General features: G+C 55.3%; 1 protein-coding gene across 5 annotated transcripts in view; it reads left to right on the top strand.

The window, feature by feature from the left end:
- The first annotated feature begins 3,789 nt into the window (after positions 1-3,789).
- MYRF (myelin regulatory factor) overlaps positions 3,790-22,200 on the top strand; it is a 63,864-nt gene continuing 45,453 nt past the window's right edge. For 3 of the 5 annotated variants that reach the window (XM_066998806.1, XM_066998804.1, XM_066998802.1), the window contains exon 1: positions 3,790-4,005. In XM_066998806.1, coding sequence (XP_066854907.1) covers positions 3,960-4,005 — 46 coding nt within the window. In that variant the 5' untranslated portion in view covers positions 3,790-3,959. The remainder of the gene's footprint in view (positions 4,006-22,200) is intronic. The other 2 variants (XM_066998805.1, XM_066998803.1) reach the window with 1 other exon arrangement.

Genomic DNA, 22,200 nt, shown 5'->3' with positions numbered 1-22,200 from the left:
TGAAGGTTCTGGATCACCGTGTGATCACACTGAATTCGCTGGCTGGCTCAAAGAAGCATTGTCACACCAGATAAGAGCACCAGCTCTTCCCCAGGGAAGTCAGGTAGGGTCAAGGAGAGAAGTTTCCCCGTCCCCTGGTGCAGCCAAATAACCATGGGAAATACAAGTCCTGCACAGCCCCTGGGGCTGAGCTGACTCCAAGCCCCGAGCAGAGTGCAGGGGAGGCTGCATGGACCATCCCCACATGAAGCCCTTACGCAGCAGCCCCTTTCCCACCCAAACACTATACAAGTACTAATACTGGCAATAATATTGCCTGCTTTCTGCAGCCCTTCTTCGCAGACTTCGAGGGTGACAGTAAATTGGCCATATTACAGTTTCTCTGCTTTTTAAGCCCAGTGGCTACAGCAACCTGTGGAAACGGCACAGGGGCTGCATGTGTAGTGCCTTATCTTCGTTTTTAACCGTGTGCAGTGTGACTAAATCTGAGTCCTGGCTGACATATCCAACAGGAAGCATTCCGAAACTGCGTAGCTAAGGAGGCCACCTGAACACAGTTCACAGGGTCCATGGGGAAGTGTCAGTATGTCCTATTTAGTACATGTAAAATGTGTAGAGTTTGCCCTAATTGTGCCTCCGATAAATGCTGGTGAGGCAGACTAGCACAGGCTAAAGTCAGGGCAGGCACAGCTGCACGCACAGGGCGGTTTCGTAAGCCCACTTCCCAAGAGGACACAAAGGAACAAGGCGCGAAGACTGCTGGTGTACGACCGCTTCGACACGGGCGCACCCCATTGCCCCCTGATTTTTTCTGTGGTGAAATTGAGCACCGTCGCTTCTTGTAACTAGAGTGGGCTCTAAACCAGCTTTGAAACTGATATATCGTGAAGGTGCTAAACCAGTGGGTGTGCGCGCGCCGAGTACGTAACACAGGAACTATTAGTGTGAGGGGCCGAATGTTCCAGCACCTCCAGCATCTCCTTTGGCATCTGATGGCACAGCCGCATCAGGGCACCCCCACGTCTGGTGCCCAAGCGCCCTGCTCCGCTGAACCTCACCTCAGCCGGGCTGCTGGTTCTGGCTCCTGGGGGCTCGTGCCTGCTAACCTGGCCCCCGGGACAGTGGCTCAAGGGAAGGTAATAGGAGACCCAGAAGACTTAGGGCTGTGTCTGAGAAGCTTGATGGGGTGCCGGGGTGTGAGGCAGGGTGGGGGGCACTGCTGAATTATTTTTTTCTTTTCAATTGGACTTTGAAATTTAGCGCTGGAGGGAGCAACAGCCACACCTTCCATGAGTAATATCCCTCCACCCCCTCCTTGGCTCGAGCTCCCGACCAACCACATGGCATAGAGAGAGCAGTGTTTACAGAGAGCGTGACCCGGAGGAAATGAGGAAGGGAGTGTGTGTGTGTATCCGAGGGGGAGAGACGGGGAAACAGGAGGACACGGGCTGAGCGGGAGGGAGAGTGGCAGAGGGGAGGCAGCAAGGAAAGCAGCCCCCTGTGATGGGGGCTGGATTTCTATCCCCTGGTGCTGCTTAGTGTGCAACAACAGTAGATCAAATACCTTTAAGTGTTTCTGGGCTCAAAACTCTCCAGTATTTCTTGGGGGTTGCACGATTACGACCCTGACATGCCAGGGTCGGAGCTCGTTGCAGTGAGGGGCCAGGTGCACTGTCCCGTTTCCAGAAGGGACGAGCCTGAGTGCGTGCCTCGGTGCCATCAGGAGCGCGTGCCCAAACTGTCTTTTCCCTTTAGTTAGGTCCAGGAATGAGACAGCAGTACTCCTTGGGACAGAGATCCAAACATGCAGGAAAAAAACGAAGGTGAGAAGGGCGGACAGCCGATACCTTGAGTGGTCCAGACACAGCAAAGATGGGTGCACCAGCCCTGGGGGGAAGTCTGGTCCAAGGGACTGGGCACTGGCTTGGGATCAGGAGACGTGGCTTGTGTTTCATGGGTTGCCAGCTGGGACTTCTGCCTTCGCCGTGAGAAGTGGGAGTAGCGGTTATTAATCACTGACGCCTCTTACTACTAAGATAATGAAGTGTGTGATACCACGGTAATGGCACCACACAGGTAAAACCACGTTGAGTCTGGGATACTCCGGCTGTGCGCAGTGCGCAAATACCTGGCAAGCTTCGTGCTATTGCCCAAAGACACGGAGTTATTTCAGAAATTATTTCTGAGCCATCGGCCTGCTTGTTCTTATGATAACTCTGTGGTGCGGACAATGGAGCCGAGCATTCGTTTATCTTGCTCCCCCCGTAAGTACACCGGGTATTTGTTGGGAGGCAGCTTGCCGAGGCTGGTAGCTGTTCTGCTGAGTCCCAGTCGCTATTGGGATGCTCTCGGAGGGCTCTCCCAGCTCGGCAGTGGGCTGGGAGCGGGCACGACGGCATCTGGCTGCTCTGCTATGCCCCAGCCTGTGGTGTGGCTGCTGAGGGACAGCAGAGAGGTCACCGAGGTCTGCCTGAAGCCGGTCGCCGCACGGGAATTCACTCCTTGGGGTGGAGAATCCCAGGCAGGGAATGGAGCAGGTGATCCAGAGGGTTACGGATCCGAGGCGGATCGGTCTGAGGGTCATTCGCCTTTCAAGTCTTTGGATCATCTTTGGACTGAACTTCAGGGTCTAATGCCGTATCTGGCAGGGACTTGATCTTCTGCCAGCTCAGCCTGTTTACAGGTTCTCTTGCTGGCTTTGGCAGCCACCAGTGAAGTGACCCAGAATAGCCTTGGCCTTCCCCTGTTGTTTTATTGTGCCTGAGCAGCTGAAGCTCCGGCTCCCTCCTGCCACTCCTGTAAATTATTACAGGAGAGAGGTCCGGGTGATGCTTGGGAACTCACAGGGACATGGAAGAGATGCACGCGAGACGTGAGGGATCCTAAAGGGCCTCCTTTGCATACCCTTATTTACGGCAAGGAGCATCTTACCCTGTGTGTAGCTACTTCTTGTGTGCATAGGAGACTGGAGGTGATCTTTAACATGTATGCCTCCCTCCCAGACGTCCTGGCAAGCTCAGGGGCAGGAGAGGAACCCAGTCACTAGTTAGCCCTGGCTGCATTTGGAGCTGGTGGGGTCCTTCGTTAGATCCAGGAGCATTTAATTCTGAGGTCTAATACCTGGTAGGGCCTAGTGCCTGGCCTGGCCCCGAGCAGATGTGGGTCTGGCCGGGCTGGCCCTCGGGCTCCACGGCGAGAATAAACTTCGACACAGAAAATGTTTTGCTTCCTTCCCACGCAGCTTGTGCCCGAAGATGGGGGGATGTGAGTGCGTGTGCCCAGGAACAAGGGCCGTGGGGTAACGGAGAATAACAATTGTCTTAATGGAAAGAGGGAGAGAGAAGAAAAAAGGGCTGTTGAGCTCTTTCTTTCCATCCCTGAAATAATAGACCTATTACTCTCCCCAAACCTCAGCCCCCCTCCCCTCCCCAGAGAAGAATTGGTCACTGCACAGCTGTGGGAGCGAGAAAAATATATTTATATATGTAAGAGAATCTGCCCTTCTGAATTGGTTTGTGGGGACGGACAAAACCGCATTGTGCGCTTTATCTGCCCAGAAGAGAATGGCCCCACAGTCTGCGCCTGGCAGGGGCCCGGCGTTTGGTTAACTGCGCTCGGACAACTGTGACTTCATTTACGCCCCGCGCCCCGGCTCCGCTCGCCGGCCGCCCCCCGGCCGCCGTGGGGCCGCCCCCGGGCTGCGCTGCCCGCCGGGGCCGCCAGGGGGGCGCCGGGCGGCGGGGGCGGAGCGGGGCCGGGGCCGGGGCCGGGGCCGGGGCCGGAGGGAGGGAGGCGGAGCGCGGCGCCGCAGCCCCGAGCCCGAGCCCGGGCCGGCCGGTGGGCAGCGGCGGCCGCGCTGGGCGCCGGCGGCTCCGGGAGCCCTGCGGAGCGCTGCGGAGCGGCCCCGGGGGATGCCCCGCGGCGGACAGTAGCCCGGCCGCCCGGTGCATGGCACAGCTATGGAGGTGGTGGACGAGACGGAGGCTCTGCAGCGCTTCTTTGAAGGTAAGCGGAGCCCCGGGGCAGGTCCGAGCCGCCTGGGCAGCTCCCGGCCCGGCTCGCATCCTCCGGGCCCCGCGGAGCCGCCCCGGGGCTGGCAGCGCTGCGCTCTCCGCCCGCTGCCCCGCGGGGACCGTCCCCGTGCCTCGGGCCGGGCTCCTGGCAGCCACTTCGGCGCAGGGGTCGCGGCTCCTGGCCGCCCCCGGCTCGCCTCGGGGCCGAGTTTCTGCCCACTCGTGTTCCCCACGCACTGCGGCCGCCGGGACGGGCTCCCCGCTGCCAGCTTCAGCGGGGACGTCGCCCGTCTTCGGCACCCGTCGGGGGGGGCTGGCAGAGGACCCCGCAACAGCCGGTGCCTCAACCGGTGTCTGTAGGGCTCTGCTGTCCGCCCGCAGCCCGGACCCCGTCACAGAGCGCAGCCTCCTTCACGTGAGTGCGAACTGGAGGCAGCTTTTACCAAAGCCCGGGGTGGAAAAGTGATTGCTAAGAGAATTTGTCACGCAGGGGTGAGACGTGGTTGCTCGCAGCAGCTGGGGAGTCCGTAGGGCTGAGCCGTGCTGCTGGGGAGGCGCTGGGACCCTCCTGCCCTTTCTTGTCCCTCCCTTGGCTCAGCGCAGCTTCTCCCTGGGCCGGTTTTGTTGGCACGTTCCTCTCTTCCTGGTTGACCCTCGTTGCTTCTCTTCCCCGCTCACTGTCTTTGTTTCTGTCTTTCTGGTGCTGCGCCCCACGCCGCGTGCCCCTTGTTCTCTGGTGGGCCCGTTCCCAGGAGGACGTTTTGGTTGTGTGGGCCGTGGGCCTGTCGAGGGGCGACAACACACCCGTCCCGGCGAGGCTTCATTGCATCAACAGGTCCCGGTGCTGGTGGCAGCACGGCCTGTGGCTCGGCCCGCGGTCGGCAGAGAGCTGTCTGCATGCATGGGTCAGGTCTGGAGCATGGGACTCCCCCAGGGGTCCTTGTGCTGTGCTTTGGCTGCAGGGGCGCTGGGCAGTGTGCTGCCTGCGCTCGCTCCGCTCCACCGGGGTGGGAGCACCACAGCCCCTTCGTTTTTCTGGCTGGCCAAAGGACTGGACCCGTGGAGGAAGAGGAAGGTGCGCCACAAGCAGAAGATGCTCTCAGGAGAAGCTGGGACTGAGCCGTGGCTCGAGCTGCTTACCTCTGGCTTTCCCCTCTCCTAGTGTCCGTGTCCTCAGTAATGCGTCCCCTCAGAGGCCGAAGCATCCCCTCTTTGTTCCAGCCGTGGTTCTGGGTTCCTGGGAGCGACAGGATTAGCGAGGACGGAAGCCTCGCCACGCGGGTTCTTATCATGTGCTCCCCGCCTGTTTTCTCCTCAGCCTTCAGGGGGCTCGTTTTGTTTTGGGGTTGCCGCTGGGACCAAGCTCCTAACCCTGCCCACCCACCTGCTGTCCTCGGCGCACCGTGCGCCTCCCCAGCACCCCACGCAGCCCTCGCTCAGCACCCCAACATCATCCACAGGCATTAGGCTTCAGCCGTTTGCCTCTTGTTTTTGCTTGTAAAAGTGGAATTTCGTTCTCTCCCAGAGCATCTTTACTTAGGCTGGAGGGCTTCTTTCTTTTTCTGTCCATCTGGCTTTCTTTCCAGGTGCTCTAGGTGACCCTGCTTGAGCAGGAAGGTTGGACGAGATGGCCTCAGGAGGTCCCTGCCAGCCTCAACTATCCTGGGACTCTTCTTCTCTTTCTCTTTCCTTCTTTCTCTTTGTTATATTTGTCTTTCTCTCTTTGATTTTCTCCTTCTTTCTGTCGTTCTAGTTCTCTGTCTTTCTCCTTCTTGAACCAAAAGCATCTTGTCTATGTAAAAACAGAGAGTGAGGAAAACCAGGGCTGAAGGAGACTTCTCCATCTTTGCTATTCGCTTACTCGGTGACTTCCTTTGAAGAACTTCTCTGAGCTTAGGTTTTTCGCAGAGCCCAACGTGGCTCCTTACTTCCTTCGGTCCCTTTGGTGGTGCTGTTAAAGAGCGGCTGTTAACGATACGGTGCTTGAGGGCGAGAAGGGAAACGGAGAAAGTTTGGGCACGAAGGGTTGCTGTTCGGTTGGTGCAGCGAGGTGAAGGAGTGAGACTCTTTCCTCTTGTGCAAGCTTCCAGTAGCGGTGCTCCGAAGGAGTCAGCGGCCAAACTGACCCGGTTATTTGGAAGTGAAAACTGGCCTGAAATGGCCAGTTCTGCAGCGCGGAGTTGGATTTGCCCTGGAATCTCAGTGTGCAGAAGGATTAATAGTTCCTGGATGCGTAATATAACGATGAACAATGGACCTGTTCGAGTTTATTAATTTAGAGGGCTAAATTCGTTAGTGGAACCAGCTTCCTCACTACCCTGTAACTTCTTCAAAGGTGTGTGCTGTTCCCCTTCCTGCAGGGAACACATGTACAAGCTGCAGTTTTCTTTTATAGCAAAATCTTTTTTCTTCTCACAGATCACCTTCTCTCAAGTGGAGATTTCACGCTAAAGGCTCTTCTTCCTGCACACTGAAAGCCTTGGAATAATTAGGGAATTCCCTTTCGTTTGCCTGAAGCTGGTTGCACAATACCTGAGTCTGCTGCAGGCAACCCCACCATATTTAAGAGTAATCCTTTAGTGCTTGAGCAGCGCTCGGTATTTCAAAGTGTCAGACAAGGATTAACTGGTCTCTCGCAGACTTTTGGGGAGTGGGGGCTGTGCTCGCCCGAGGTGCGGCAGAGAGCTGGTGTCTGCCGAGGGCAAATCCTGGCACGTGGCTGTGGCCACGGTGCTGCGGGTCCTGGCTGCAGAGCAGGGCTTGTCTTGGGGGGCAGGCGCACCCGAGATCTGGGGTCCTGGCTCAGGTCTTCTCAGCTGCAAGGGACGGGCCCTGATTTTCATAAAGTGGGCTCTGGGCATCTGCTGGGGCAGGGTATCCTTATTTCCCTGGAGTGTAGTTGTCCGCTCTGTGACAGTGAGATCTGAGACTTGCAAGGAAGGAGAAGTGGAACAATGATGTGAACCGTCTAGGACTTTGCTCTGATGTTGGGAAAGGACTAGGAGGAAGTGTGCGCGGCCTCGGAGGGGGGAGGTGGATGGGACCCAGGTTCATGCCCTCCCGGGGATGAAGATGCTGTGGGTGCCACCGCTGGCAGCGTGGCCTCAGCGTCCTCCAGCTGGGCCTGGGGTCACTGCTGCCCTGGCTTGGTACCGCAGCTGGCAAGGAGAGCTGCGGGCAGGCGGCTGGGACAGCTTCGAGGAGAGAGCGTGGGATGCTGGGGGTTCTGGCAACGGAGGTAAAGGAGCTCAGTTTGGTCTTTCCATAGTATTGGGAGTGTTTATCCAGAGCGCTTGTATTTTGTATCAAAGGAAAAGTAGGGAGTTGAAAGTGTCTGACCCTTGGCTGGCATCCTGCTAGAAACCTTACCTTCCTCCCTGCCTACCACTCGCGTAAGGGAAACAGTTACGACAGAGCTCAGCTATTCGGGATCCCTCTCTCTCTCGGCTAATTTATGAGATAAGAGGTTGTTAAAGAATGTATATCGGGAAAGATGTGCAGAGCTGGGCTTGGGGGGCAGGGGAGTGGGCGGTTTGGCAGATGGCTGCACGGGGATAGGGCAAGAGATGGAGAAAGAATAGCGAACGCAAAAAGTTTAGAGGATTTTGAGTTGAACTCTAGTTGGGAAAGACAGTAAAAAGGAAGGGGCTGGATTTTCAATGAGAGCCGTGAAACCCAGCAGATTTATCTTGGTCCTCACAATGTTTTGCTGTGCACGAGTGGCTGGAGCAGCTGGAAGCGGGGCGGCTGTGTGTCCGTGTGCCCCTGCGCGCAGGGCGCTGTGCTTGCTGCTGGGGCGGTCGCGGGAGCCTCCCGGCTCGGGGGGAGCAGGCGAGCACCGGGCAGTTTATCAGTGAGGCAGCAAGTGTGTTTGTATTAGTGAATGTTTTCACCCGTAGGAGTGCTTGCATATGTGTGTTAATGGTATTGGTTCCTTTCTTGGTGACTTTTATTGTGTATTATGGAGCGCTTTCCACGTGTGCATAGGAAATGCTGCCCTGCAGGAGGTCAGGGCCATCACCCTGTCTTCCCTGGGTGCAGAGAGAGGAAATGAGGGGGCTGAGGCAGAGAGCTGAACCCAGGACTTGTGGGTTCGCACCCCGTCCACCGTGCTGCGTCATGAGGGCTGTGTCTGCGTGCTGCTTGGGCGTGCTGCACACCTACATGGGGATCTGCTGATGGACAGGAACCAGCAGAGGACTCCACCAGTGAAGCTTTTGCCAACATGAAACTGCAAAGCGGTGAGCTCGAGGGATGAGGAATCGTTCTTTCTTCTTCAGAGCTGGCCAAACGGTGGGGGGAAAGCATCCCTGAGCTGGAGGGGCTCTGGCTGCAGGCAGTGCTGGTGACCCCCGCTGTGAGTTACAGCTCACCAGGGACTGCTGAGCACATGGCGACCTTGTTTCTGCCGGGGGACAAACCTTGGAGGAGTGCACAAAAGAGTTGTAGAGAAAGAAGGGGCTGCTTTGGAGGCTTCCTGGCTGCTTAGGAGTGCAGAGGGGAGACTGGTGGTCTCTTGTGGCTGAGAACAGTGGTAGCAGAAGGGACAGAAGCCAGCCATGGGCCAGGACGGCCATCCCCACGTGCATTTTTTGACACCAGGTCTTGATGTAGCGATGTAACTACAGAGGATCAGAGTGGCTCCTTTGAGTTACAGAGTGGAACGGCTTTTTGTGAGCTGGGTTTCATGTCCGCTGTTTAGCCTCTGCCTGTCCAGCTGCTGTCTGCCCTTGCATCCCTGAGTGCATCCTGGAGCTCTGGCGCTGTGCTGGAGAGAGGCTGACCCGCAGTGCTTGTGCAGAGCTCTTTGGCCTTACAGGAGTGAGGGGAAGCACTGGTGAAAGGCCGCGGAGAATCACAGGCTCCACACGAAAAGCACGGCGTGGTCTTTGCTGCGTGTTGCTCCAGGTGCTCCGTGCCGAGACCCGGCTCTCGGGAGGGTTGGCCGGGGAAGTGGTGGCTTTGCAGTGTGACCATCTCTCTGGGGCTGGGCTGGCGCAGCGGGGAAGGTAAGAGGCTTTGTGCGCAGCCCTTTGCTGAGCAGAGTTAGCCCGTGACAGAGTGGTCCTGGGGAACCTGGTACAGCACAAACACATGACCATCCCTCCTGGTAATCCCCTCGCAGGCCCAAATCCCAGAGTGCAGCAGCAGCCTCCCAGCCTCCTCCCTGGCCCTCCCACTCTTCCCTGGGGGAATAGAAAAACCAGCAGGCAGCAGCCCTGGGACCTGGACAAGCTGAGCTAGGCAGCATAATGACAGAGGGGGAGAGCAGGGACACGGCGGGAGCTTGACATCTGCTCTCACCATGCTCAGGATGCGCTGGATCCGAGCAGGTAACTGCACAGATCCCTCCTTACCTTCCACAGCTCAGCTTTCTTTCCTCTCTGCCCTCTCCATCTCTTTTCCCAGCATGATTTATTTGCTGGACCTCCCGTCTCTGCCCTCCATCTCCAGCTTCCCCTGCCCGACCAGCCTGGTGTCCGCATCTGCTCAGCACGTGTCCTGAACGAGGGCAGGTAACGCGAGGCTGCTGGGGAGCATGGCTCCGTCCCAGGCCCTGCGCAGAGGAGGGAGGAAGAGAGGAGAGAAAAGCTTTCCCCTGAGCTCATCAGCAGCCCTCTGCAGCTCTGGGAGGTGTTCCTGGGCAGAGGGAGCTGCTACCTCCATCCCGGCAGGGCCAGCAGCAGGAGGTCCCGAGAGCCTTCAGCCAAAGCACTTGTCCTCGTCTGCTTCTTAGAGCAAGGCTAGCGCCTCCAGAGTGGCCTCATGAGTGTGCTGGAACTTCTCTGGGGGCAGCCCTCACTCCTCAGCTTCCCCAAAGCTCCTGGGGGAAAAGGATGGGGTACATCCAGATGGAGCGAGGCCAGGGAGCTGCTGGTAGGAGGGCGGGTCCCTGAGGATGTCTGATAAGGGGTGGGTTGTGATTCAGACAGCGACGTGTGCCCACGCCCGCGGAGGCTCCGTGGGGTCGGCGAGAGGTACTTTGTCCGCGCTCTGGTTAATGTGTCCTCCGCAGGCCGGCGTCCTGCGAGCCATGGCTGGACAGGGACCAGGCAGGGCTTGGGAGGAGAGGAGGTGGCAGCGAGAGGGGGCCATTGGGGAAGATGAAGGGAGGCGCGTGGAGGTGTGACCGGGCTGGTGGAAACGGGCATGCTGGTGACTCAGAGCTGACCCGGGCTGCTCCCAGGCTGGGATTGCACAAGGGCTGCTGCGGGAAGGAGATGCCCGACAGGAGCGGTGGGACGGGGGGGTCCGGCTCGACTGAGGGAAAAGCGCAGCTGTAGGTCCTTCCGTATCCCTTCGTATGAGGGCAGGCACTGCAAGGTGCTGGCACTGACCCCATCAAGCCTGTTGTGAAATGAAGGTACCGGCCCTGCCCTGTGAGCTGAAGGGGCAGGCGGCTGCGGCGCTGGTCTGGTCCTAGCACACTGGGCTCAACGGGTGGCTGGGGCCAGGAGCCTTGTGGAGAGGTGTTTCTTCTTTCGGTGCTGCGCCCTGGAGCACAGACGTGATCTCTGCTTTCCTTGGTGCTGCCCTTTCGTAGAGGTGTTTGCAGGGGGAGCGTTTCTCTGCTGGGATGTCAGTGAGCTGGGTTTCCCACGGGCACAGACATGAGTGCGAGAAGGCAGAAGTGGAAGCTTGGTCTTTTGGAGAGCAGATGTGGATGTGGAAGCTCTCACGTGGCTTCGGGGGGCACAAGGGTTAGGACTGTTGATGTGAGTAGGATCTAAGGCTGTGGATCCTGTCCAGGAGGTTAAAACCAGCTTCCCCCTAAGGTACAAAGCAGGAGCTGGTGCTTGAGAATCATTCACTGAGCTTAACCTGGGATGTGTGCTGGCATCTGTCCTGTGGTATCTCGCAGAGAGGCCCAAGGGACTGTAGAGTCTGGAGGAGGAAAGCTTTCAGCACAACCAGCACCACAACTTCTCCAAAAGCCCCCCCATTGCCCATCCATGTTTTTTGGTGTCTGGACCCTATGAAGAGCAGGGGCACTTTGGCTTCTTCACTGGAATCAAGGCTGCTTGCAAGGTAAGGAGGCAAAGCAGATTTTGTGACCTGGAAACATTCACTTGGAAGTGCAGAGCATCTCAGCAGCTTCCTGATGTACTCTGGGGGCTGAGGAGAGATGATGAAAGCCTCCGTGGAGCCCTGGAGCCGCCTCTTGTGACCAGCGACCCGCCAGCTGCACAGAGCTGTAGGCGAGGCAGGGTTTCTCTCTGCTGTCTCTCACTTTTCTGCTAGAGCAAAGCGTTTGCTGGGGCTGGCTGTCTGGGGCCGGACTCAGCCCGGTTGCTGTGTTGCTGGCTGCAAGGACCCTGGGACGGAGCGGCCGCTGGGTTAGCGCTGCGGAGAGCTGGGCACTGCCCAGACGTACGTCCCTACCTGAGCGGTTGTGGCCTCTTCTTGTTTTCTGCTTCCACGCCACTTTCTACCCTGCTGTCACTCTCTACCCCTGGTCGTTTAGTGAGAAATAAAACCAGAAGAGGCCTCTTAAAGATGGAAGTGAGATGGGACCCTGCTGCACTTGTCCTGCTCTGCTCTGCGGCCTTGTGGCTGGGGTGAGACCGAAACACTCCTTGGAGCTGGGAGCTGTGCCAGGATGGTGCAAGGCTGTGTGACCTACGGACCCCTGGCCTGCAGCAGTGCTGTTGGAGTCTGCCTGTCCTTGGTGCCACCCTCACAGGGTCCCAGGCCTTGGCTTGGTGTACTCACGGTGCACCTCTGCCTGGGATTTCCCTGCTCGGGGTGGTGTTGCTGTGGCAGAGCTCACTGGGTAACCCCTTTGCCTCTCTCCAGTGGTATTACTGGTAGGGGCTTGGACTTTGCACTCTCCGATAAGCTAAATGTGTCTGAGGAATGATTAACTAGCATGTGCGTTGCCAGAGGACAGGGGAGCAGCTGTGACTGGAGACACAAACAGGAAGGGGCTCGTGGCTCTTGGGCCCAAGCTGGTGCTTGCTGGGTGCCTCTCCTGTGCGCCCGCTCAGGGGGCAGCATCCTGCAGGAGAGAGATCCTGCACCGTGACGCCTTGGGCTTTTCCAGAGCTCGGGGTAGACAGAGAGAGATGAGCTTGTCGGATCAGCAAGGGAGGTGCAGAGCCCATGGAGGAGACCGTTGTGCGTGGGAAGGGGTGCTTCTAGATGTAGGGGGTGGGTTGCTTTGGACACCGCGCTTGGCTACCTGTTGGCTCCCACATTGGGTCTTATGGATAAAACCTCTTGCTCCTCCTGACTGGCATGCTTTGGCAAACTCTTGCGCATCCAGCATGCCTTCCTTCTAGCATGCCCCAGGGCACGTTCAAGGCGTGTTTGAATGAAAGGCTTCCTTCCTGAGGGAAAGTGCAACGTGATACTCAGGGTCCGCGCTTATCTCCCTGAACTTCGTCTGTTTTGATGCGGTTACGGAAAATGGAGAAAGGGGGGTCTAGGAGCAGGGCCGCGGGGCTGGAGAGAGTGGCAAAGCAGAGGTACCAGACCTGTTGGGGAATGAGAGCAAACACTCACTGGCTTTGCTGGGGAGGAGGGCTGGTTGGAAGGGCCAAGACTGGGGTTTTAAATAGGCTTGGTGTCGGGATTTGAGGGCAGAGGCTAGGGAGAACCATGGGGAAGAGGTCCTGGTGTGGTGCCGCACGGCTGTGATTATAACCCATGACGTGTCCAGGGCTAGGGCTTGTGTGCAGGGATGCAGGCAGGGGTGGGAGCCATTCCCTCTGGTGCTGCATCATTGCTTCTCTCTCACACCCCAGTTGCTGTGATGGGCTTAGTAGAAGGAGAGCTGGCATCAGTCTTCAGGGGTTAAGGTTTTCCTAGCCTCTCTAGACTGCATGAGCTTTTACTTTTTTCCCCACTCTTCCCTTTCCCCATCTCTCATCCCTTTTGCTCTATCAAATCCTCTTTTCTTCTGCTGCTCTCATTATTCATTTGCAGTGTATTGAAGGAGATGTACTGAATTATGCCCTAAGTAGTCACAAACCGCATCACTGGGAAGAGCAAAACAAGTGGGGCTGTGATTGCAAACCAGTGCATAGTGTGAATAGAGACTGAACAGGCTAGCTGAAGCAGTGTGGGAAGGGACCAGAAGTAAATAAGGAGCTGATAGGCACATGCAGTGCCAACAGCCGTGGTCTAGCCTTTAATGTCTCTGATTTTTATAAAAGGGTGATGAAAGCAGTTTTTGCTGGGACTGAATTTTTCTTCTGTAGGGTCTCCTTATCACCCTAACATTGCAGTGGTGTATTGCCTCCTGAGACTTGGAGTGCCAAACAGATCCGATTTCCTTCTCCAAAGAGAAGATGGTAGTACTTGATGGGGAGGTGATGATGCAGAAGGTGTGGGGTGGGCATGGGACAGGATCTGGGGAAGACACAGGCAGGGTTCCCCAAAGAGTTGGAAGCCTAGGTCCTATAAGCTGTCTGTCTGTTTTAATGGCAAGGACTGTAGGGCATGCAGAGCTGCTCTTGCTTGCAGCCTTGAGAAGTGAACGTTGCATAATGAGAGCATAAAACTTAATTTGGAACATGCAGATTCACTTATTTTGTATGCCTGAAAATACTTATTAATAAGCAGCTATCATTTATAACTTTTACTCCGTTGTGCGGATTACAGCTAACTGCTGGAAATCCAGATAAACAGGAAACCAAACAATTTATCAGTGAGCTTGATCTTGGCTTATCTCTTCTGTTATGACAAGCAATGGTTATGGACATTGATTCAATAAAGCACTAAAAAGCGCGCTTTGACTTTATTGGAAATGAAACACCTGCTTAAAGTAAAGCAAAAGCCTAAGAAGGGCATTATAAGGGCCATCAAGCCATTTCACAGTTGGCTGCTTGCTGACAATATGATCCATGCTCAGCTCAGTGTAAGAGCAGAAACAGTCCTTTCCCTGATGAGATCCCATCCGAATCGAAACCTGAGGTCAGTGGGGAGTTCTGGTTGGGCAGTAGGAGAGCATCTGTCCATCTCCCCTGTTTTAGTTCAGCCCTCATGAGGGGTTGTTGGGATGGACAGCTGGGTGGTGATGAGTTTTCACATGCAGCATAGTGGAAAACATAGAGGGGAAAGAGGGGTGATAAGTGATGTTTCAAAACTAATTTCATTGTTGGCATTGCGGGGCCTGAAGGGACACCAGATAGACCAATGCGGGACCTGCAGACAGGGCTTCTTGTCCCAGAATGAAATGTTCAGCTGCTGGAGGTTGTGCAGGGGCTTGAGAGGGGAAACTGGTCAAAAGTCAACGCAGTCTAACAGGATGCTCTTCTGGAACATCAGGGCAGGGACCTTTTCTGCTCCCCTGCTTTCAGACACGGACACTATGTCCCTGTTATACCCAGGAGGCATCTGTGGTTGAAACATCATGGATGATCACTGATAGATGTTTGTACTGAACTTTTACAGGTTTTTTATGTGAATTTTCAGCGCAGTTCTTTTAATATAGCCAAGGCACAAATAAGCTGGTGATTGTACCACTGGGCTGTCCAGAACCTGCAGTGTTTTCACCCAAGCCAAGTTTAGCTTTGAAAGAGATGAGGATGGTACTGGTGACAGTGAGCTGTGATGGCTTGCAAGCCTAGTACCAGACACCACAAACGCTTGCCCCCCCTGCTGCAGAGCAGTGCCTCACTAGGCACTCACAGTGCTTTTTACTAGCAGAGGTCTGGCCCCTCATACACAGGCTGGCGTGCTTTCAGTTGGCTCTCTGAGCGGGAGTGGTAGTGAGGCTTTATTTAGCTTTTTATGTCAGCCCTCTTCTCTGCAGTTTGGGAAACTAAACCACACAGAGTGAGTGCTGAGAGCTAGATAGGAACAGGATGGAGAAAGTTGGTCGGATGTGTCCCTATTTTGTGCTTTGAGCTGGCGAAGACCAGCCAGTGAACAATTCATGTTAGCAAATGGGAAGGGGACATGAGCTTCAGGAACGCGGGCTGCTCCCGGATGATGGTCACTGAAGGAAATGTGTGGAGCTCTCTCTTTCGGCAGGGCTGAAGCCCAACTTCTGTAGAATTTGTGCTTTGGCTGACCTGTTGTTTAAAGGGGTCAGGGTGTTGGTTGTTGGTTTTTGTCAATACAGGAGAGCAGTGTTAAATCTCGTTTTGCTGTTCTGCAATGTCATGGGACTGTTAATAAATCCAGCAGCCTCGTGTCAGCGAGCCTCTGGGAAGTTCGAGGTGCTTGCCCTCACCGCTGGCTGCATAGCAGCTCTTCAGGCTGGTGGTGAGAGGCAGGCTCTGCCCTCGAGTTGTGATGGTCTGGGTGGAAGGATGGGCCTCCCCACCTACAGAGGCAGCTGAGGACTGCCTGGGGTAAAGTGACCTCTTGCCTCTGTTCTTAGCACTGCTTGTTCCTCTTTCCTTGCTAATTTCATAAGGCCCAGGTAGTGGCAGCATCTTCTGATGAAATTACCTTCTGGAATTACCTTTCTTAAAATAACGAGGCTTAACTGAGTTTCAGGCCAAAGAGGACCATCAGGTCTTCTAGCCTGACCCATGCAACAGCCTTGAGCAGCGCAACCTCCAGGTAAAGCAGTGGAAGAACAACGGGATGGTTGTTTTTGCTGCCAGTAAGAATTTACCCATGAGATTGATCTTCACATCCTAGCCTTGCTGGGAGAACTGTGGGACTTCTCATCATGTGTGTTTGTGGGTTTGTGTTTCAGCTGTTAAAAAACAAAACAAACAAATAAATAAAAATATAGCTGTAGTTGGGGGCTTTTACAGGAACGAATACATCCCACTGGACTATGCAAAATAGCCTTTGCCCTTGGCTCAGCCCTGGGAGTCTGCCTGGGCTGAGGACTTCTCTGGGGGACACTGAGTCAAAGAGACTTAGCACACACCGTCAGATATTCATTTGCAGTAACCTTTAAAAACCTGCATTGGTGTAGTCCCCTGTGAAGACTTGAGAGGTGAGTGATCTTGGGAACTGCTTTCTCCCCTTGTGAGCAGAGACATCGTGGGGTCCGACGCTCTTTGAGCCAGTACTGTAAAAACAACCTATGGAGATCGCTGTGCTCACTCGGTGGGTGCGGACAGTCCAGGGAAAGAGACATCTCATTTCTCGCCTCCAGCGCGGCGGCGGGCGTGCGGGAGCAGTGGTACCTTGGACAGCAGTTGCTGTCCCCGCACAGCTCGTGGCCCTCCTGCTGCGGCAAGCAGGACAGGGACGGATGGCACGGGGGGGGGCAGCAGGATGGTCAGCCTCTCCGGGATGAAGGCATCCTGCTTCCAATCTGCAGGTGCAGCTGGGTGGAAGGGCTCCGGGGAGTTCCCTGAGCACTGAGAGGGCGGCATATCGTGCCAAACGTCCGATTTAATTCAGCTCTCAACCTAAAGCAAAAGCGCTGACATACACAACTGGTGATGTGGTATTGCTCTTTCCTAGTGTGTGAAGGGACTGCTAGGGGAGACCCAGGAACCTGCAAAAGGGGAAAGGGGCATTTTGTTTAGTGACAGAGCCCAGCACGCAGTGAGCCCCCCAAGGAAGCACAGAAGTTCACTGGTGGGGTAGGGCCTGGCTGCGGGTTACACCAGTGCTGTTCCAAAGGTGTGTTGGGGTCTGTCACAAAAGAGAGGAGAGTGGGGTAATAAAGCAGAGTGGCTGTGCTGCCTTGGGGGTGGGTGGCTGACTCTCATCGCTTATGCTCTTGGCTCAGCTTCCCCCCCAGAACTGGTCACAGCCACCACCGCAGCCGTTCCAGCCTCTTCTGTCACCTTTCACTCGTAGCTCCTGCTGCTGTTCACAGACAGCGAGGAGTTGTCCTGCAGCCCTTGGAGGGAGCTTAGGTCTGTGGTAGATTTTAGCACTTCTCCTGTGAGGTGAAGGAATGTTTTTGTCACTTGTGTGGCAGCTACCAGGCAAGCTCCCGTCACAGCTGGCAACTGGCAGCCTTCGGGCAAGGGACAAGCCCCACGCGCTGTGCTGGCACTGGGGGCAGCGGGACGAAGTCAGCGCACTCTGCTCCCCTTGCATGGACAGTTTGTGAGCTTGGGAGTTGCAGTAACGTGCTTTGAATGAATTTAGCCAACAGTAGTCCCTTGGCAGGACTGGTGAGCTACAGTGGGGATAAGGAAATAGGAAAATATTTTCCAGATTGTTCCTGTAGAGCGGAAAATCCTAAATTAACCTGTAATCACCAAGTTACCTCTGAAACCTTTTACCCAGTGACGTGAGGAACCTGAAGGACAGTCAGTGAGCAGGCCATGGTGGTGGCCTTCTGTGCTGAGCAAGGTTGGTCTTGTCTCCTTGAACTTCTTATGTCTCTGCTGAGAAGCTTTCTGCTGCCTCTCTGCAGTCTGGGATTCAGGGCTCTGTGGGCCCTGCAAGTAGAAGGGGCCTCTACGATATCTGAGAAGTATAATTGCTCCTAGAGCAACTCTTTGAGGGTAGTTTTTGACAGGTCCCAAGATGGTGACCAGTAACGTTAGGATTCTGTACTGCAGTCATGCACGAGGGCCTTGGGCCTGCTGCGGCTGCAGCAGGCACGGAGGAGCAGATGGGCCCCGACCCATGGGTTTCACCCCTCGTGGAGAGCTGCTCTTCCCTGCCAGGAACAACATCTCCTTTCGTGGCTGTCACTGTCAAATCTCCCACACCAGCTGCCATATCCTCTCTGTGAAGCTGCAACGTGCCCCCAGCAGACCGCTTTCTCCAAATGTGAGCTCCTGTATGTGAGGACCGAACCACCACCACTCGGCCTCCCGGCAGCAAATAGCCCAGGCGGGGACCTGCTTTTGTAAAGCTTCTTATATGCATCCCTGGCAGTATTACTTCAATCTTTTCCAAAACCTCTCCAATATTTCCATATCCTCCTCTGCACCGAGCGGGCTGTGGACTCCAGCCGTGGTGTGCAGAAAGCCAGGACCATTTCTCCTATGTCTGCTCGATGGCCTGCTTGTGCGCAGGGAACTCTGCAGTCACCGCCACAGATGCCATGTCATGTCAAGGGCTCGTGCGGCTGTGGTTAGTCCTAAATACTGGAGCCTTTCTATTAGGAATTTTTTTTATGTGTTTCCCAGCCTGTACGTGCTGCATTCAAGTGGTGATTCAGGACGCTTTGTAAGAATGAATATATATATTTTTTCCTTTTTGTTGCTATCCCACCAGTCAGTGTGCCACCGTCAAACTTTGCCAGGCGGAGATCAGCAATAAGAAATGCTGAATGGCTTTGGTGCTGGTACCAGTCCTGGGGGGCTCTGACAGTAACTACACTGCTCTTTGATGTCAGGTTGATGGCAGTCGAGACCGGAGGAGTTGGCCTGTGAGCAGTTGTGGCTAGGAGATAGTGAATGGCCCAGCTGTGAGATCCTTGTGCTATTTAGGCACTGGCAGTGAATGGAGATAAGAAAGGGAGCATTCAGGTCAGGCTTCGAGGAGAGCAGCCAGACTTTGAGTGTGGGCCTGCGGCATTGTCTCCCAAATGGAAGCGATGAAAGTCCAGACGCACGGCACGGAGCCCCGCAGGGCAAGCTGGGAGTGAGTGACCTTGTGCTGGCCTAGACAGAAGGCTCTAAGAGTTTTGTTAATCTGTTGATCTAATGACTCACGCGATTCGTGTGATTTGCCTTCCGTCGTAACTTGACTCTGTCACAGCACTGGCAGCGGGCTGCCTGGTTCGCCTGTGACCTGCTTTTCCCAGCAGGTGCTGCGGCACGGGAGCTGCGTGTGAACTCTGCTCTTGTGGCAGGAGCTGGGTGAGCGGCGCTGGGCAGCAGCCGCTGTTGCTGCCGCTTGGCCTCCGTGCTGAGGACAGGAGGGATGGCTCCCAGAGGTCTGCCCAGGTTGAGGTGCCAGGAGAGGGCTCTCGGTTTGGTTCCCAGGTCCCTGACCTTCCCTGTGCATCTCTTCTGCACTCATTACTTGGTGGGGACCTCTCATCTGCTGTTGTCTGCCCCTCGCAGCCCAGGCCATGTTGCCATGACATTCGTCTCACAGTTCTGCCGCTTTGGGTACATCTCGCCCTCCTCTCAGTGCCGGAATTTGCCTCCACTTGTCTTTTGCATGGACACTGCTCGTTCTGTGCGTTGAGAGCCCGTGGAGCCGTTCTGCCTCCAGGCACACGTGCAGCCAGTGCCTCCCAGCAGGCTGACCTCCTCGTCCTCCAGTCCGTGTGAATACTTCTGCACTGCCCTCCCCACCCCACGTCCTCCAGCAGCATGCCAGGCACCTTTTTTCTCCTCGCTTGCACTGCTCCGGACAGCGTGCTGCTTTGAAGTGAGACCCAGAACACACAGAGAGCCTGCAGGGTGGATGGGATCCAAGCGGGACGTTTCATATCTGATTTGTATTGTCTGGTAACTGTTTGCTAAATCCCTGGTGCAGGAGCTATGTTCCAGTGCAGGAGAAAGCTCACAGTTAGAAAATGCAAACAGCAAATAAAATAAAATTAAAAACAAAACAAAAACAACATTGTCTGAAAGCCTATAAGGAAATAGCCAGTATGGCAATAATCTCTAAGATTTTTTTTTAAATAACCATTTTAATTGAGCCTTTTTTTTAAATTATTATTGGCTAGAGAAGTTTAGTTTAGCTCAGGAAAAGGCAAAGTATGAAGGTGACTGAGCTAGTCCATGAACGTCTTGCTGAAAAGTAGCTTTCTTAGAGCAGAAGGCTCTTTAGTAGGTAAGGGAATGGAGATGCATCATGCAAACTGGGACAAGGAAAAAAAGGGTGCAGGTTTATTAGTGTCTCTCCTTTCTCAGGAGATGAATTGATCCTTTGAAGCCTAATTCAGGACTGCATCTGTCCAAAGGATGCGTCCAGTGCAGCGAGAAGTTCTGGGTTTGATGGGGGACACTGGGTAAAATTCTGTGGACTCAGGGATATAAGTCTGTATTGTCTTAAGATGGATGAAGTCAGAGAAGTAGTGTTTAGTGTCCTTCAGTCCATCCCTCCTTCAAGAGCACAAGGAGGGCAAGAACTCACAAGCACGGCACATCAGCTCATGAACCAGTCCTGAACTGGAGCCAAGTGGCAGAGCACGAAGATTCACGCTGGGCAACCCCACCACTGCTCTCTAGGGCAGCGTGCACCCATGGCAGTACCTACAAACATCCCGTTCATACTCCGTGGCTGCCAAGCAAGACTTGGGATGCTGAAGCAGGATGCGTGAATCTTCTTCTTTCCTTCCTGGGGAAAGAAATGACTGCCCTGAACCTGTCTGCCTGACTGGTCTGCTTCTTTTGGTCATGCTGCTCTGCTCTTGGATGCTGGGAAGTGGTATTGGGTCTTGGGAGGTTTGTGCCACCAGTGAAGCAGAGGTGAATGAGGACTTCCTGAAGTGATGGTAGGGGAAACCAGTGATAAAAGAAGCTCTTGGTGCCCTTTGTGGTGTTTGCAGGAGTATTTCTGGAGCAAATGCTATTGCCATGTAGTGCCAAGAGCAAATGCTGCACAGTTGCATGTCCCAGCAGTGTGAGAAGGAAGATCTCAATGACCCGATGCTCCTGTTTGTGAAAGATTGGTTGCACAAAAGCAGTGATGGCCCTCCCCAATCCCTGGCAGAAGTCCCATCTGGATAAAGAGCTCTGCCTTCGTACACTCAGCCTCCTCTGGAGGCTGTCCAGGCTGGACAGGAGGGACCTTGTTGCCTCCCAGCTAGAAGGGAGGAACGAGACGCCTGATCTGGACATGGTGTTCCTGGCGATGCTTGGCTGCCTGTAGGTTTGTATTCTGTTGCTGTTTGATTGTTCAGCTTCACGCCCAAGGATTGTTTTGTGCTGGGGGGGGCAGCTTTCCAGGGGAAGCAGCGCAGTTCCAAGTCCCAAGTCTCCTGTGCAGGTCTTCACAACGGGGCTGAAAGTGGGCCCCAGTGTGGCTCCCAGGCCACTGAGTTTCCTCAAAGCCTTTCCAGGAGCCCGGCAGTGTCAGTGGCCCAGCAGCGAGGTCAGTGTCCGGGGCTGTGTCCCTGGGGCGCTCTGCCTGGCGGTAGCAGGGCAGTGACATTGCACAGGCACCTTCTGCCACTCTTGTCAAGTCCCTTTGCCTCCCTGACTCTTTATTTCCTTTCCCAGTCACTGCTGACCGTGGCCTGGGGCAGTGGGTCATAGTCTCTGCTTAATGTCAATATGTAGCTGGCAATCTTTATTTATTTATTTTTTTTTTTCACGTATCACCAATATGTTCAGATAATAATTCTCAGTGAAGAGAGTTTACATGGACAGGGAGGAGAGCTGAGCCAGGCCTTCACGGACGTCACCCGGCAGAAGCTCCTGTCCCCAAAACTTGCAATCTATGTATAGCCAGTGGCCGAGAGGAGCAGGACAGCTGGGGTTTCTGTGCCAGAGCGGAAGCTTTGGCTTAGAGGTCTCCTTTTTTCTGCCCTGTCCTTTCACCTGAGGCTGGCCAAGCAGAGCGGCCATGTGGCCAGTGTGCCGTAACCCTAGCCAGAGCAGGGCTTCAGGAGGGCGCGCGGTGCTGCTCGGCCGTGGGGCGGTCAGCCAGCAGCACGGAGGAGCCTCAGCGAAGGCATCCAGAGGCTGAAGGCCTCTCTCCATTCCATCTTCCTCCTGGGGCAGGGAACGGGGGCGCGAGGGACACAGAGCCAGCCTCACATGGCGGTGCCCCTGTTTCAGCTCGATTGTGGGAGCCGCCAGCGCGCTCAGATGGAGTGGCCTTCTCTGGTCCTGCTGTCCTCCCTCCCAGCCCTCCAGCACCCTCAGCCTGGGGAGGGAGATAAAGGCGTTATCTTCTGCCTCTGGTTCTCCAAACAAACAGGGCAATGTGCCCCCCTGGGCAGGCACCTTGGACCCGCCAAATGGCGACGCTTGTGTGGGTGCTGCTGTTTCTGCCATCTTAGTGCATGAATTGACAAGCAGGGCATTGACGGCAGCGGGGACACACACAAACGCTCCACTGTGTCCCCTCTCACACCTTCCCCTCCTCCTCCTCGGCCCCGATGCCCGGAGGACAATGGCTCTATCCAAGCCAAGGTTCACAGCTGGCAAGGGCGGAGGAGAGGCCAGGACCAGGGTGGGGAGCCGGAAGGAGAAGGGACTCGGGTCCGGAGGGATAGCGGCTCTTAGAGGGAACGGACAAGGAGAGATGGGAGCTGGGGAAATTTGGGAGGGCCTGGAAGAGGGAGAAGGTGCTGACAGGTGTCTGGTGGAGAGGCCAGAAGGAAGGCGGGAGGAGGAAGAAGAGGGTTCAGGAGGGAGGATGGGGCTCACTCACCTCTTTTGTATGGAGCCAC

Source organism: Anser cygnoides, chromosome 5 (genome assembly GCF_040182565.1).
Source record: "Anser cygnoides isolate HZ-2024a breed goose chromosome 5, Taihu_goose_T2T_genome, whole genome shotgun sequence".
Taxonomy (NCBI): domain Eukaryota; kingdom Metazoa; phylum Chordata; class Aves; order Anseriformes; family Anatidae; genus Anser; species Anser cygnoides.
Note: the sequence above shows the minus strand (reverse complement) of the source record. Positions and strands in the feature narration are given on the sequence as shown.